The sequence below is a fragment of the Balaenoptera musculus genome, chromosome 15, assembly GCF_009873245.2.
Source record: "Balaenoptera musculus isolate JJ_BM4_2016_0621 chromosome 15, mBalMus1.pri.v3, whole genome shotgun sequence".
NCBI classification, from domain to species: Eukaryota; Metazoa; Chordata; class Mammalia; order Artiodactyla; family Balaenopteridae; genus Balaenoptera; species Balaenoptera musculus.
This window is the reverse complement of record NC_045799.1, coordinates 84,732,272-84,747,706: the sequence shown is the minus strand read 5'-3', so window position 1 is coordinate 84,747,706 and position 15,435 is coordinate 84,732,272. Positions and strand designations below refer to the sequence as shown.

Sequence of the window (15,435 nt, the reverse complement as noted above, 5' to 3'; positions counted from 1 at the left end):
TGCATGAATCTGTTTCTGGCCTCTCTGTTCTGTTCCATTGGTCAATTTGCCTAGCCCTGAACCAACACTACAGTCTTTAATTCCTATAGTTTGATGATAAGTATGTTTCTGGATGTAGATAAACCATTCAAGGACTCGAGGTTAGAACCTTAAAGATCAGCTGGTCCAACCACCCACTGAGAAACAGAGGCTCAGAGACAGAAAGCATCTTTTGCAATGTCACACAGCATTTAACCAGGAGCAGTGTTAAGAGCGGAATGTTTGTGTCCCCCCTCCAAAAATAAATTCGTATGTTGAAATCTAACCCTCAGTGTGATGGCATTTGGAGGTAGAACCCTTGGGGCATAATTAGGTCATAAGGGTGGAGCCCTCATGAATGGAATTACTGCCCTTATATGAAGAAGCCAAAGAGCTAGCTCTGCCTCTTTCTGACCTATGAGGATACAAGAAGTCGGCAGTCTGTAACCTGGAAGAGGGCCCTCACCAGAACCCGACCATGCTGGCACCCTGATCTCAGACCTCCAGCCTCTAGAACTGTGAGAAATAATTTTCTGCTGTCTATAAGGCACCCAGTCTATGGTACTTCGTTATGGCAGCCTGAATGGACTAAGACAAACACCCATCTCTCACCCTGGAGGACATTCTTGTCCTGTTCAATATGACAATCACTGACCACATGTGTATATCGAGCACTTGAAATATAGCTAGTTCAAATTGGGATGGGCTGTAAGTATAAAACACACCAGATTTTGAAGACTTGTGGTTGAAAAAAAACTGTAAAATATCTTATGAATAATTTGTTTATATTGATTACATATTGAATATCCTTTGGCTATAAAGTGTTAACTAAAATATATTCTCATAATTAATTTCACCTGTTTCTTTTCACCTTCTTATGACAGTGAGATGGGAAATTAGCCACACATTAACCTGAATGGCTACGAGAAAATTTAAAACTACCTCTGTGGCTTGTATGCTATTTCTATTGGACAGATCTGGGTCATACTGTTAAATTCACTCAATCACAAAGCCTTGATTAAGGACCTAATATGTGGGCTGGACGGTAGTGAGGGCCGCACAAGGAGGAAGGGAACAGAAATAGTTCTAATCAATGCATTCCATTTCCTCACTGGACTCATCACCCGTAGAAGCGTCATCAGCCCAAGCATGAAAGAAAGGGTTCGTGGTCCAGCCCTCAGCCCAGCTGGAGAGCTCTATTCCAGTTACAGCGGGAGCAGCACCGGTGTCTAAATCTAGAGATCATTTAGACCAACCCTCCTGTCTAACGGATTAACCAGTAGAGGTCCAGAGAGGTTGAGACGCCTACCCAAGGTCACACAGCAGGTGTGGGACACAGCTCCTTCCCCGCATCTGAAGTCTCCAGCCCCGGGCTTCTCCCTTCCCTTCGAGTGAACACTCCACCAACTTACATCTCACACCAGCACACAGGACCCTCGAGAACAAGCCTCTGAAAGTCCAAGTGCCCACACCAGACGAGACCTCGCAGATTTGTGCAGCCAGCCCCTCCCACCTTCCCGCCAAGAGAAACACCACAGGAATTCCTCCGGGCCTTCCCACCAGCAACCCCTTTCCAGCAGGGCTCCCCAACTTCATGAAGGAGACACAATGCCCCCCCCCAGAGGAACCAGAGATGAGACTGAGAGGGAAAGGACCCAGTCCTGCCTCCCCACTTTCCCGCCCTGAAGCCGAGCTCAGCCCGGCCTCTGCGGTCAAGCTGTGCTCCATCTGACAGCAACTTGCGGAGACTTCATGGGACCAGGGACCCTCAACAATTGCCAGGAGACAATGAGCTGTGTAGGTGTGACAGCAAAAAGGATGCCAACCCAGCTCAATGCCAACCTGCCCACTCCACCCACGGAGGCAGGAGGCCTGGCGGGAGGGTAAGAGCAGGTGAAGGCGGGCTCCCCCGGGCAGGAGGCCGATGCCTAGGGCTGCACACCCAGAGCAGTGGGTCCTCCCCCAAGACCCCTGGGGGCGAAGGGGCAATCCTAGAAAAGGGTTTTCATCCAGCTTTCAGGCAAGTCCACCCCGCCAAAATCTTAGAGAAACTTAATATTCCCTCCCCTCCCCCCAGCCCCTTAATTGGGAATCAAAGCGACAAGACCTTGGCTTCCACTCAGCAATCTGAAATCACTTTAGAAGAAACTGAGGTTCAGGTGGGACCACAGACTTCATACTATGAAAAGGCCAAGATGTATAGGTCCTGGTCCTGTGCCTCAGTTTCCTTACCCATTCCTCCTGCTTGCTATGAGGGCGGTCAGGGGTGGTGCGGGGGACAGGGGTGGTCGGGGGGACATGGTTGGTGCGGGGGTTCGCTGGGGCGGTGCGGGCCAACGCCTTTTATCATTAACAAAAGCGCCGAATAGCGATTGAGCCCGTGCAAAGTGCTTTCAAGGGATCATCTCACTTAATCCTCGCGGGGACCCCAGGGGTGGGGACTCTCATTATCCCCGCCTTAGAGACCTGGAAATTGAGGTTCAGAGAGGTGAAGCGACTCGCCCCAGGGCACCACGCTAAGTCGGAGGCGCGGGGAACCCGCGCTCCTCCCGGGTCCAGGGCGCAGAGCCGCGCGCGGAGACTCACAAAGACCACGACGTCTCGTGTCCGGTTTCTTCCGGCCGGGGACAGGGTCCGCTTATCACCCTAATTCTCGGGGCGCTGTGGGGAGCGCGCCGGCGGCGCAGGGAGCCGGACCCGCCGCCCGCGCTCCCCACCCCCGCTCACCTCGCGTACTTCGTCTTCTGGAAATCCAGGAGCCGCGGAGCGAACATCGCGGCGGTTCCATCAGCCTCCAGCCCGGGGCTCCGACCGCGGCAACTTGCAGAGGCCGCGGGGCCGGAGCAGCAGGTCGGCGGCCGCGGGGCGGGGGCGGCCGGGGGCGCGCGGAGCCGAGCTGGAGCGGAGCCCGGAGCCGCAGACGCCAAATCCCGAGCAGCTGGTGGCGGGCGGGGCGGGGGGGCTCCGGGCCAATCGCTTGAGTCCCCGCAGCCCCGGCCCCCTCCCCGCGCGGGGCGGACCCCTCCCAGCCTCGCTGCGGGAAAGGAACCCTGGGGGAGGGATGGAGACCTGGGCGGGGGGGGGGGGGGCTTCCGAAAGCAGCCCCTTCTTCCTTGCTCCCTGGGCCCCCTCCTCCCGTAGTTTTTCCAGCGAGAAGACGGCCTGTTAGACGGAGCCCCGCTGGCCCCCGCGGCGGGGGCTGGGACGCAAGGGGGGGTGGACCCTGCCCGCGCGCCAGCCCTGCGGCCCCTCGCGTGGCCAGCCCCAGAGTGTACCTGTGGCTCACGCTACCCCCTCCGCCCTCGCCTTGCGTCCCTGCGAGGTGCGACGGCACCAAGAGGATGGTGCAGTCTCTGGGGAACCCCCTAATTCCCAGAGGCTGTGACTCTGGGGACCCTCGCGACCCTGAGACAGGGGCACACGCATTTGGGCGTTTGGTCTCCAGGTACCCAGGATGTGCCCACCACCACCCCAGCCCCCAACCCCTGCCCTGCATCTTTACAAAATTCAGCTTTCTCCATTAGGGGGCCTTGGCCTGGGTGATGGGCTATGCGAAACCACCTACTGGAAGAGGTGACACCCTGGGGGCTGCTGGAAGGCAGGACAGCCTTTGATGTGGAAAGACAGGTCCCCAAATAGAAGGGCAGGTCCCTCCTTCCCACGCACACACCTCCCTCTCCTTCCCTCTCCTCCCTTCCCTTCCCAAGCCCCAGCTCCCTGCTACTTTTTATAACAAGCTTTATTTGAGATCCTACTACACAGTCAGAAAATAATCCCACCCACGTCCTCTGCCCCAAGGTAGCTAGAACAAGATGAAGGAGAAAGACAAAAGGACTCCATCAAATTCATTTCTGCACTCCAGATGCTGGGCACACGGTGGGCACACACACCTGGAATTGGTGAGGACCAGAAGGGTTGCAGGTAGATGTGTTCAGAGGCCACTGCAGGGCCGGGGGTGGGATGGTCAAGAGAAGCGATCCAGGGATGCTTAGGAGGTAAAAATCCACCAGACCCTGTTGATGGAGGACTAGAAGTGGGGGGTGACCCCTGGGTTTCTGGCTGGCCCTGCTGGGTGGGTACTGGTGCCACCTAGGGAGGGGGGCGGTGACAGGAGTAGGCGGACCAGGGGAGATCACGAGTCGGGTTTTGGCCAGGTGAGCTTGAGGTCAAGGTTGGCGTGAGTGGAAGGCCAAGGGATGGACATGTGGGCCAGAGGGTCTGGCAGGGTCCCAGCGCAGCCGGTGAGGAGGGGCTGGGAGGGCCAAGCTGGAAAGATCCTTTAGCGCCATGGGTTTCGAATTGCTCTCTGGACTTGCTAGGGCTGTGCCTTCCAATACAATAACCACCAGCCTCGTGCAACTACTTACGTCTGCGTTGAGTTAATTGAAATAAAATTGAAAATTCAGTGCCCTGGTTACTAGCCGTATTTCAAGGGGCTACCTTATGGCAATCCTTACCTAATGGCAATCGGACCATTGCCAACATCATGGAAGGTTCCATGGGACAGCACGACACCAGAAGATCGCGGAGTCAACCTAGGGGATGGTAAGCAGCATTTAAAAAGAAAGTGAAGTCGAAAAGATGCAATGAGAACAAGTCATGTTCAAGAAACTTTTGTTTGTATGCATCTGGGTCCTGGTTGGGATGGAAGATCTATTTCTTACTGGGAGTCATGGTTAAGAAGGACGAAGAAAAAAAAAAAAAGAAGGGCGAAGCTCACAGCTGTGGTGGCTAGCGCCTCCTGTCCCCTCATACAGAGGAGGGAAAGTGGGGCTGAGAGGGACCAGGGCACCCTCCCAAGGTCGCACAGCCTGAGGAGCAGGGCCTGCCCCAGAACCCAGCTCTGCAGGCTCTGAGCTCATTGCCCACCACAAAACCCCTGTTCTAATGAGTTCTTAGAGCTCCAGGAGCCCAAAGTCCAACTGAGTCAGGTAAGGCCAAGCCCTGCATATCATGGCTTCTTTCCTGACCTTGACCTCTATCGCCATTGCTCTGACCCCCAAACTCTGCTCCCGGCCGCACTGTCAGCTGCACCAGGACACAGCTGTACCCAGGCACAAGCCAGACCTCCTCCAAAGCCCTCAACCCCAACTTCCAAAAACAGGGCCCTGCTGGCTTTTCAAAGGTGAGAGCCCCCCACTTTCTGGGGTGGCCAGGCCAGGCTCAGGGGGTCCGCCGGTAACCACAGCTCCCCAGAGGCCGAGCAGAGACACACAGAGCGGTGGCCTGGGCCGTCCCCAGCTCCTGGGCCGCCCCCAGCTCCTGGGCCTCCCCCGCTCCTGGGCCTCCCCTGGTTCCTGGGCCTCCCCCAGCTCCTGGGCCTCCCCGGGCTCCTGGGCCTCCCCCCGCTCCTGGGCCTCCCCCGGCTCCTGGGCCTCCCCCGCTCCTGGGCCTCCCCGGGCTCCTGGGCCTCCCCCGCTCCTGGGCCTCCCCCGGCTCCTGGGCCTCCCCGGGCTCCTGGGCCTCCCCCGGCTCCTGGGCCTCCCCGGGCTCCTGGTCCACTGGCGTCCTCCCGGCGCACACCTGCCGTCGACCTTCAAGCAGGTCTTGGCTGTGGGCTCAGCAGGGCCCCGGAGGAGACCCCCGAAAGGAAACACAAGCCTGGAAATGGATTTTTGTTTCCTCCAAGAGCAATAGAAGTTGAATAAAAAATAAGTTACTATTTTTACGGCTGGGATCCAGTTGTTATAGCAACCGAGGGCCTGACTCCTGCGCGGGAGTCGGGGTTGGACTGCGTGTGAGAGAGAAGACAGGTGGGCTCCGGGGGCAGCAGGGGCTGGGGGACAAGCCTCAGGCCCCTGACCTTGGGGCCTGCCTGGGGTCCAGGTCTGCCCCACCCGACCCCCCGATCGGAAGTCCAGCCCCACTCGCCGCTGACCCACCTCACCATGGCAGGTGGTTCTAACATCTTCTCCCTTTGGTGCAAGCCCACCTCCTACTAGCGCTGTGGTCCCAGACTCGGCCCAGCCTCGTCCCCAGAGCCTGACTTCACCAATCCTGGGACTGGGTGACATGCCTCATCTCCACCTGCGGCCCCGCCACAGTGACAACTCTCGGGCAGAGAAGATCAGATCCTCGACCTCACCCAGCCAAGACCCCACTCGCGATTCCCCCCTCCCTCTCTGCTGCTTCTCCCCTGGTCCCCTGTCTCCCAGAGGTGGTACCAGCATCACCCCACTGGGCCAAGTTGGACAGGGGTTGGGAAGCTTTGAAGTGGCCTCCCTGGGACTCAAGGCGAGGGGCTAGCGCTCAAGCCTCCGTCCCGTCACTTGTAAAATTGGGGTAACAGTGCCCACCTTGCAAGATCACCAAGGAGCAAAGGTGGCCTGGGCCCGACATGATTATGGAAAGTTTGCTTCCCCTTTAATCCTCTCTGTAACTCTGCGTGGCAGGCGTTGGCATTGCTAATATTCAGGGGAGGAAACCGGCTCAGCCAGGCTAAGCCACGCAGCAAGCCTCACGGCTAGATTGAAAATCAAACCCGGTCTGTCTAAGCCTGAAGCCCCTGCACTATTGAACAGACGTTGATTATGCACTTACCGCATTCCTGGCTCTTTGGAGGTGAAGAGCGGGAAGTAGGTGGGCGACATAAAGGCTGCCCAACCGCCCACGCTTCTGTCCCCTTCCCTGGAGCTCTGGCCACATCACCAGGCTCTCCCTGCCCCACAGGGCCATCTCTCCCTGGGACCCCACAGCAAGCCCTGACCGGATCCTCCTCCTCCTCCCTCTTGCTGGCGTTGATCTCCAACAGTAGGGGTGAAATGGGCACCTACTATGCGCCTAGCAGGGTGTGGGAGCCAGAAGGAGCCACAGGCCTGGCCGCCTAGAGCTTGGGGTCTGGTGTGACAGAAGGGACGTGGGACAATTGCAAACCACGATCTGTTCATTCGCTCAGTCGGTGAATTTGAGTAAATGGCACGTGCCTGATTCTTCACATACATCACCTCATGAATCCTTTCAACAGCCAGACGAGGATTCCCATTCAGCTGACCGACTAAGGCTTGAAGGGGCGGCTGGTGACAGGTAGGAAGGGTGGAGCCGGGTTTCAAACCCAGGCTGACCTCACAGCAAACCCCCTACTTGTTTCCAGAATTTCTCTTTCAGTATCCCAGCCTCCCTGCTTGGGACACACAGGTGAATGGGGGGCAAGCCTGATGAAAGCAACAACCCAGGGGCAGACGAAGTCTTGGGGGGTTGGGGACCAAGAAGGGGGAGCAACTTTGCCTGGGGGCTCAGGGCTGGGAGGAAGTGGGGGAAGCTTTCTCAGCTGAGGCTGTACGATGGCTGGAAGGTAGCCAGGAGGACGAGGGGCAGCCAACGGAGGAAGCGTCTTCCAGGCAGAGGGAACAGCATCTGCAAAGGCTCAGTGGCATGGAACAGCTTGAGTGAGGGGTCTGGACTCTACCCTCTAGGCATTGGAGAAGCAAAGGGTTTTAAGCAAGGGGGTAGGCGAGCGGCACTCTCCTCGCTACAGAAGCTCTGATGCTCGTGGAAGATGGGCTGCCATTTAGGGCAGGAGAAGAGACTAGAGATGTGGGGAGACAGAATCTACGTGTCTTCAAGTGGAAATGGGGGGAAGGAAGGCATTGGAAGTGGACCCCCAATTCCCAGCTGAGGCCCAGCTTCTCAATGGCAATACCACATTTCATCAAATCTAAGACGCCATCCATGTAAGGTGCACTTTTGTGTACCACTCAGAAAGATAAATCGCTGGCAGTTAAGTCTGCCGACATGGTATTGTGAACTTTTTCAAGCACACAGAGAGGTTCAGAGAATTGTACGGTGAACACGCATATAAACACCACGCGGAATCTACTGCTAACATTTGGTCCTATCGCGAATCTATGCCTTGATCCATCCATCATTCCACCTTCTTTTTTTTTTGAGTGCATTTCAAAGTAGCTTGGAGACATCATAATAAACACTAGCATATCTATCTATCTTTTTTTTAGGAGGAAATCTACAAAGAGTGAAATACAGGTCTTGAGCAAATATTCACTGATATTTCATACTAAGTGAAGTAACTCAAAAGAGAAAGAAAAATACCGTATGATATCACTTACATGTGGAATCTAAAATATGACACAAATGAACCTATCTGCCAAACAGAAACAGACTCACAGACATAGAGAACGGGCTTGTGGTTGCCAAGGGGGAGAGGGTTGGGAGAGGGATGGCGTGAGGGGCTGGGGTTAGCAGATGTAAGCTTTTATATACAGAATGGGTAAACAACAAGGCCCTACTGTATAGCACAGGAAACTTATTCAATATCCTGGGATAAACCATAAGGGAAAAGAATTCTTTTTTAACTTATTTTTTGGCCACGCTACACGGCATGCGGGATCTTAGTTCCCCAACCAGGTATTAGATCCATGCCTCATGCAGTGGAAGTGTGGAGTCTTAACCACGTGACCAGCAGGGAAGTTCCCTGGAAAAGAATATTAAAAAGAATGTATATATGTGTATAACTGAGTCACTGCTGTACAGCAAAAATTAACACAACATTGTAAATCAACTATACTTCAGAAAAAAAAAACACATTCACTGATATTTGACAAATGCATACACGTATGTAAGCAAAATCCTATAAAGATATAGAGCCCCAGAAAGTCCCTTCATGCCCTGTGCCAGTCAACCCCCATCCCCACTCCCAGAGAATACCACTCTTCTGGTTAGTTTTGCCTGTTCTAGAACTTCCTATAAATGGAATCATGCAGTCCGTATTCAACATAATGCCTTTGATGTCTTTTGATATCCTTTGATCCTCAGCATAATGCCTTTGAGATCCATCCAAGTTGTTTCGTGGATCAGTAATTCATTCCTTTTATCACTGAGTCGTTCCCCAGCGTGTGGGCGTACCAGGGTTCGTGCAGCCATTACCACTGTTGATTGACGCCTGGGCTGTTTCCAGTGTTCGGCTGTTATTGCCACTAAGAGGTCATCAAAGGTTAAGACACATCCTGATTTCGGGGCTAAGATGGGAACTACAGTTCAAGCCACTGTGAATTGAGCATTTATTACCCGCAAGGTGTGTGCTTTGTACATATTCGCCCATTTCATCCTTCCAGCATCCCTTGGTAGGTTTCTCCCCCTGTTTTACAAAGGGGGAAACTGAGGCAGAAAGAGGTTAAATCACATGCCTGAAGTCAAACAGCAAACAGAGTTGGAGTCAGGAGTCAAATCCAGGGAGGATGGGTCCAGGGCTTAACTTCTGTGCCAGCCGCCCTGGAGGCGAGAGTGGGGCTGCCTAGTGTGCCTGGGTCCCACCCCAAGAGGGCACCACTGCTGATCACTTGTTTCCTCAGGGCTCTGCAAAGATCCAGGCCTGGTGAGAGCTGCTATAGACCCCAGGTGGGCCAGGCGGGCCCTAGAGTGGAGGGAAGACTCGGAAGCCTCCTGGAGCAGAATTCACAGGCCCATCCCAGCGCCCCAGGAGCAGAGATGGGGGAAGAACAGGGGGCCCGGGACCTGTCCCTCCCCCACCAGGGCTTCAAGGGCCCAGCAAAGTCCCTGCCAGGCCACGACCCCTCCCTCCCGTCCACCCCCTCCCTACCAGAGCAGTCTCTCTAAAATGCAAACCTGATCAAGACACTCTCCCCATTGCCCTCAGGGTGGAATCAGGATAAAAGGGCCTCACCACCATCACAATGGGTAGATGACTCTAAACTCCCCCAAACACTCGTGCTTTCTCCCACTCTGTGACTATGCAGACGCTGTTCCCCTGCCTGGAATGCTTTTCCACCTTAGCCTGCCTGGCAGGCCTCTATTTGCTTTTCCAGATTTAGACTGAGAGCAAAGGGCTCTGCCAGAGCTTTCGGGAAAATAGCTTCTTCTTCCTTTTGTGCCACCTTTGAGCCACGCATATCTTATCTATATATATGTATGTGTGTATATGTGTATATACATGTATGTGTGTGCATGTGTGTATACATGTGTATGTATACATGTATGTGTATATGTAAGTGTGTATACGTGTGTGTATGTATGCATATATACATGTATGTGTATATATACACGTGTGTATGTATATACATGCATATGGATGAAACTATATAAAAATGGTTTATATATACATATATCTCTCAGATTTTATAACGTATTGCAGATTTTACCACGTACATGTTCCAGATTTTATTTTATACGCGTGTATGTAACTACTGGAGCATTAGTCTGGCCAGGCTCCTCCGTCCTCTGTCATCGCCCACAGCTGGGACCCCGACCACTCATTCCTTGTTCACGCTACCACGTGCCAGGGCCCCGAGCCTGATGGAACTGCTGGGCCAGGGAAGCCAGGGTCCGGGGGCGAGGGGAAGCGGGTGAGTCTTCCTCCTTTACACCCTTGACTCCCCTCCCTCACCAGCCAGCTTCAGATCTTCCCAGAAAGGAAAAGAGCAGCTCCCAGGAGCCAGCCAGCTCTGCGCTGGTTGGGTTCCCCGGAAGCAGGCTCTGAGATGAGATTAGCCTGAGGGGATTTATTAAGGGACTATTTTTGAGGTGGGCAGCAGGGGCGGGGGAAGAGGCCGGAAGGGGCAGAGTGAGCGGTTGGGCTGCAGGGCACTTTTTTTTTTTTTTTTTGCATCTCAGTCTATTTTTTTTTTAACATCTTTATTGGAGTATAATTGCTTTACAGTGTTGTGTTAGTTTCTGCTGTATAAGAAAGTGAATCAGCTGTATGTATACATATATCCCCATATCCCCTCCATCTTGCGTCTCCCTCCCACCCTCCCTATCCCACCCCTCTAGGTGGTCACAAAGCACTGAGCTGATCTCCCTGTGCTGTGCGGCTGCTTCCCACTAGCTATCTATTTTACATGTGGTAGTGTATATATGTCCATGCCACTCCCTCACTTTCTTGCAGGGCACTCTTGACAGTGGCTTCCGCAGATCTCAGGTGAGTTCTGGAGCTGGGGAGACCCTCCAGGAGTGAGGGAGTTGGGCCTTTACACCCTATCCGTCAGTCATCGGGTGCAGCTGCGGGAAGGGGCAGGGGTGGGCGAGGCAACCTAGGAGGGCCGACAGCCTGGAGGGTAGCTCCCCTCGTTCCTGCCGAGAGCTTCCTCTGATTGGGAACCTTACTGCTCCAAGCTGTCCGGCCCTTCCTGAGTCCCCTTGACTCTCTTCCCAGCCTCCCACCTCCTCTAAACACATCTGCTCCACTCCTGACTTACTGGGAATCCAAACCCCAAACTTCCCAAGCAGCAGAGACCAGGACAGGAGGAGGAGCGTGGGTCTGGATCCCATCATGGGTCTGGTCTTTGTCCTCCAGACACCTGTTGTCTCTGCACAGTGTACCTGTGCCCAGGAGTTACTGCCCAAATCCTGTAGGAGGAGAGACTCGGTAGTATTACATCTCAGTTTGCAAAGTGCGCGAGGGCACTAATTCAAGTGAAACCGGTCTCTTTTTCAAAGAGGGCACTAGGGCTGGAGAGACCTCCTGAGAGGATAAAGCCAAATTCAAACCTATGTTCTCCAGTGACCTGGGGGCTTAGATGGAGGAGGAAGAGGAGGAGGGCGAGGGAGATGGGGAGGGGGAGCAGGGGGAGAAGGAGAAGGTATTCCAGCTCTAAAACTGTAAAATTAAAATATAGCAACAGCAAAAGAAGAACAAATTGGAGTAATCATACTATGTGATTTCCATTTAATGTAAAGCTACAGGAATCAAAACATTAAGAGGACTTCCCTGGTGGCACAGTGGTTAAGAATCCACCTGCCAATGCAGAGGACACGGGTTCGATCCCTGGTCCGGGAAGATCCCACATGCAGCGGAGCAACTAAGCCCGTGCGCCACAACTACTGAGCCTGCACTCTAGAGCCCACGAGCCCAACTACTGAAGCCCGTGTGCCTAGAGCCCGTGCTCCGCAACAAGAGAAGCCACCGCAGTGAGAAGCCCGCACACACCACAATGGAGAGTAGCCCCCGCTCGCTACAACTAGAGAAAGCCCACACACAGCAACGAAGACCCAATGCAGCCAAAAATAAATAAATAAATATTTTTAAAAAGACATCATGAATACGAGAAAAGAACATACATACAGATCAATGGGATAAAACAGACCCTTCGATTTTTAACAAAGATGTCAAGGCAATTTAATGGATACACAGGATAGTCTCTTCAACAAATGGTGCTGGGAAAAATTGGACATCCATATGCAAAAAAAATTGTTGCTTCCATATCTCACATCGTATACGGAAATTAACTCATAGGCGTCAGTGGTTTCCAGGGGCTGGGGGGCAAGGGTAGCCAAAGTTGATGACCAAGGGACACAAGGGAATTTTGGGGGGCGATGGAACTGTTCTGTATCTCACTTGTGAGGGTGGTTACACAACTGTATAAATCCGTCAAAACTCATAGAACTGAACACTTCATGCAAGTGAATTTTGCTGTATGTAAATTATACTGTAATTAGACTGAAAAGACTTTAAAATACATATAATGGTACAGGGGGAAAAAAAACCCACATCTTTGTACCTGCTGTGTGTGTGTGTGCGTGTGTGTGTGTGTGTGTGTGAAAGGTAGAGAGCAAATATGTGGTGCTCTCGCGCCCATTTGCTGCTGTAACTGATGGTTATCAACTTTAACTTACATGCGTTTTTAACCACGGAAATGTTCAGTGCTCAAATCCCCAGGAGCTGACCACTAGCCTTGAGGGTCAGGTCAGCCCTTCTCTCATCCGGGCCTCTCTGACATGCTTAGCCCCTCAGCCATACCTGCCCCATCCGCCCCACTTACCCACCTCCTGGTTACTGGACACCCCTGATCCCGAGGATCCAAGCCCAGGATCCAGGCCTGGAGGGTGTCTTGGGTCCAAAATCTGGGCCTTGCTGTCCTCTTGTGGCCAGTAGAATTATCACACGTTAAAAAGTATGACAGTCTGGAAGTTGACTCTTACTGGGGATGGGGTAGAGAGTGGGCGTGAGGGGGTCGCGGGCGGCGTGTAAATTGAGAAAACCTTCTCAGCGGTACACCTCGAAATTTGAAATGCGAAGACTCTTCGACCCATCGACCCCAGCTCTGGGAATCACCGATGATATTTTCTCGCCGAAACATACTTCCTCTGGTTCTCAGTAAAAAGTTAAGAGGAACATTCTCAACGTCGAGGTCAAAGAAACCACAGAACCCAGAACGTGGGGTGCCTGCAGGAAAAGTGATCCCGTCTCTTGAACAAACCCCTGGCATAAAAACGGGGAGGGGGAAGACTCTTTCGATTAAAATGAGACTTTCAGGCTCATCATGAATGTAATGCAGAGCCGTTGTTTGGATCCTGGTTCTAAGGAAACCACTGTAAAAAAGACTTTTGTGAGACAGTCAGGAGAGATGGAGACTGGACAGCGTGCTTGATGATATTAAGGAATAAGCGTTCATTTTGTGAGGTGAGACAATGGCTTTATGGCCATGTTAAAGAATAAAAGGGGTTTTCTGAGGTGTATACTGAGGCACCTGTGGGTGAAATGAAATCATGTCCGGGATTTACCTCTCAAGTATTTCTACCAGGTGTCAGGGAGTGTAGCTGAAACACGGGTGAAGTGGTGATCATCATCGAAGCTGGGTTAGGGGTGTGTGGAAATGCGTTGTGCTTTCCTCTCTGCTTTTCGTGTATGTGAAAATATCCATAATTTTTTAAAAAATTAAGCGCTTAAAGGGGAACAGAGGAATTCCCTGGTGGTCCAGTTAGGTTAGGACTCTGTGCTTTCACTGCTGAGGGCCCAGGTTCCATCCCTGGTCAGGGAACTAAGATCCCATAAGCTGCGTGGTGCAGCCAAAATAAATAAATAAATAAATGGGGAACAGAGAAGACAGCTGGACAGGGTCACGTTACGACACCAAACTTGGGTCTGCTCGCCCACACACAGTAAAGCCAATCTATTGACACTCGGTCAGGTGAAGGAAAGTGCAGCATTTATTGCAGGGTGCCAAGCAAGGAGTCCAGGTAGCTAAGTGCTCAAAGGCCTGAACTCCCCAGTGACTTTCAGGGAAATGTTTTTGAAGACCAGCTGAGGGAGGTGGATTGTGGGGGTGTGTGATCAGCTCATGGACATTCTTCTGATCGGTTGGTGGTGAGGTAATTTGAGGTCAACATCATCAACCTTCTGGTTCCAGCTGGTCTGGGGTCTACGTGCTTGTGGGCAGCATGTAGTTAATTTCTCCCACCTGGTGGGGGTTTCGGTATCTGCAAAACAGCTCCAAGGACGTGGCTCAGAATATTACCCGATGGCCCTTGAGGAGGAACTAAAGGTCCTTGACTGTTTAATGGCTAAACTAATCTTATTTTGTCTTGTTTGACTGTTTTCCTTTCTTTCTGCATTTTCTCACTTCTCTGATTAGATTTACTCTTTGGAACTCAGGGAAGGCCTAGGAAGCTAAAGTTTTTCTACAGACAAGAGGCAGGTGGAGGACGGGGTTGGGGGGATGGGGGGCCGGTCCTGTTCTGGAAGTCCTCATAGGGTTGTGCTCAGTTACAGTCAGGGAGGTTGGTTGGCCTTGGTCCCAAGGGGTTCCATTTAAGCCAAGACTTGAAAGATGGGAGGTGGGGGTGGGGCAGATTCAAGGCAAAGGGAAAGTCTTCAAGGTGGGAAAGAGAGAAGAAAGGGTTTGGAAGAAGAATGATGGGGCTGGAGAGTGGTGGGAGAGGGCAAGTAGTCCCAGGCCAGATGGAAGAGGTGAGCAGAGACTGTCCAGAACAGGCCCTTGTAGACCGTGGTAAGGAATTGGATTTTGTTGGAAGGTAGGGTGGGGAGAGTGTCTATGATCCCGTTGCCTTTTAGGATTCCTCTGAGTGATGCTTCCGATAGTTTGAAATGAGGTGAGGGTGGAAATGTGGAAACCAGACGGAAGCCTTTTCTCACCCTAAAGTGAGAGATGATGGTACCCAGGACATTGATGGGGGTGGAGACGGAGAAGCGGTTAGTTTCTAACTGTACCTTGGAAGTAGAATCTGCCCTGTTTCCTGAGGGTGTGGCAGACTGGATACACAAACATACCATAGCCAGACCAGTAAGTCCAGGACCCCAAACAACCACCCCTGCAGCCATCAGCCCCAAACACTGGGACTTGATCAATAACTGACAACTGCCCTCAGTTGTGTCCCCACTTCCAACTTAGGACCAACCAGGGAAAACCAAATACGCTCCCCTAACCACTGACATGGGATGCCCCACTTCCAGTGAGCCCGCCTCCAGCCTTGCCAGGTGATGGCCTCCAGGCAGGACCCACCTGAAACCTTCTCTTTTTTCACCATGAAGCTTTCCTGCCTCTGCCTGCCTTTGAGTCTCTGCCAAACCCAAGTGATGGTGGGCAACTCTCTTGCTATAGCAAGTGCAGAATAAATAGCCTTGCTTGTTCTCATTTGGGTGGTTTTTGTTCACTCCCACAGCTGTGAGGGAGAGACAGGTGCCACTGACTGAGGTGGTGGAGGCCT

At 52.8% G+C, this 15,435-nt stretch overlaps 1 protein-coding gene across 6 annotated transcripts in view; it reads right to left on the bottom strand.

Annotated features, from left to right (window-relative positions):
- Positions 1-2,890, bottom strand: part of MMD2 (monocyte to macrophage differentiation associated 2) — a 68,767-nt gene extending 65,877 nt beyond the window's left edge. For 4 of the 6 annotated variants that reach the window (XM_036826079.1, XM_036826078.1, XM_036826081.1 and 1 more), the window contains exon 1: positions 2,746-2,890. Coding sequence is in view for 4 of the 6 variants with exons in the window: in XM_036826078.1 (XP_036681973.1) it covers positions 2,746-2,792 (47 nt within the window). In the remaining 2 variants the exon portion in view is untranslated. Of the gene's footprint in view, positions 1-2,604; positions 2,669-2,745 lie in introns of those variants that run through there. The other 2 variants (XM_036826082.1, XM_036826080.1) reach the window with 2 other exon arrangements.
- Positions 2,891-15,435: the final 12,545 nt, after the last annotated feature.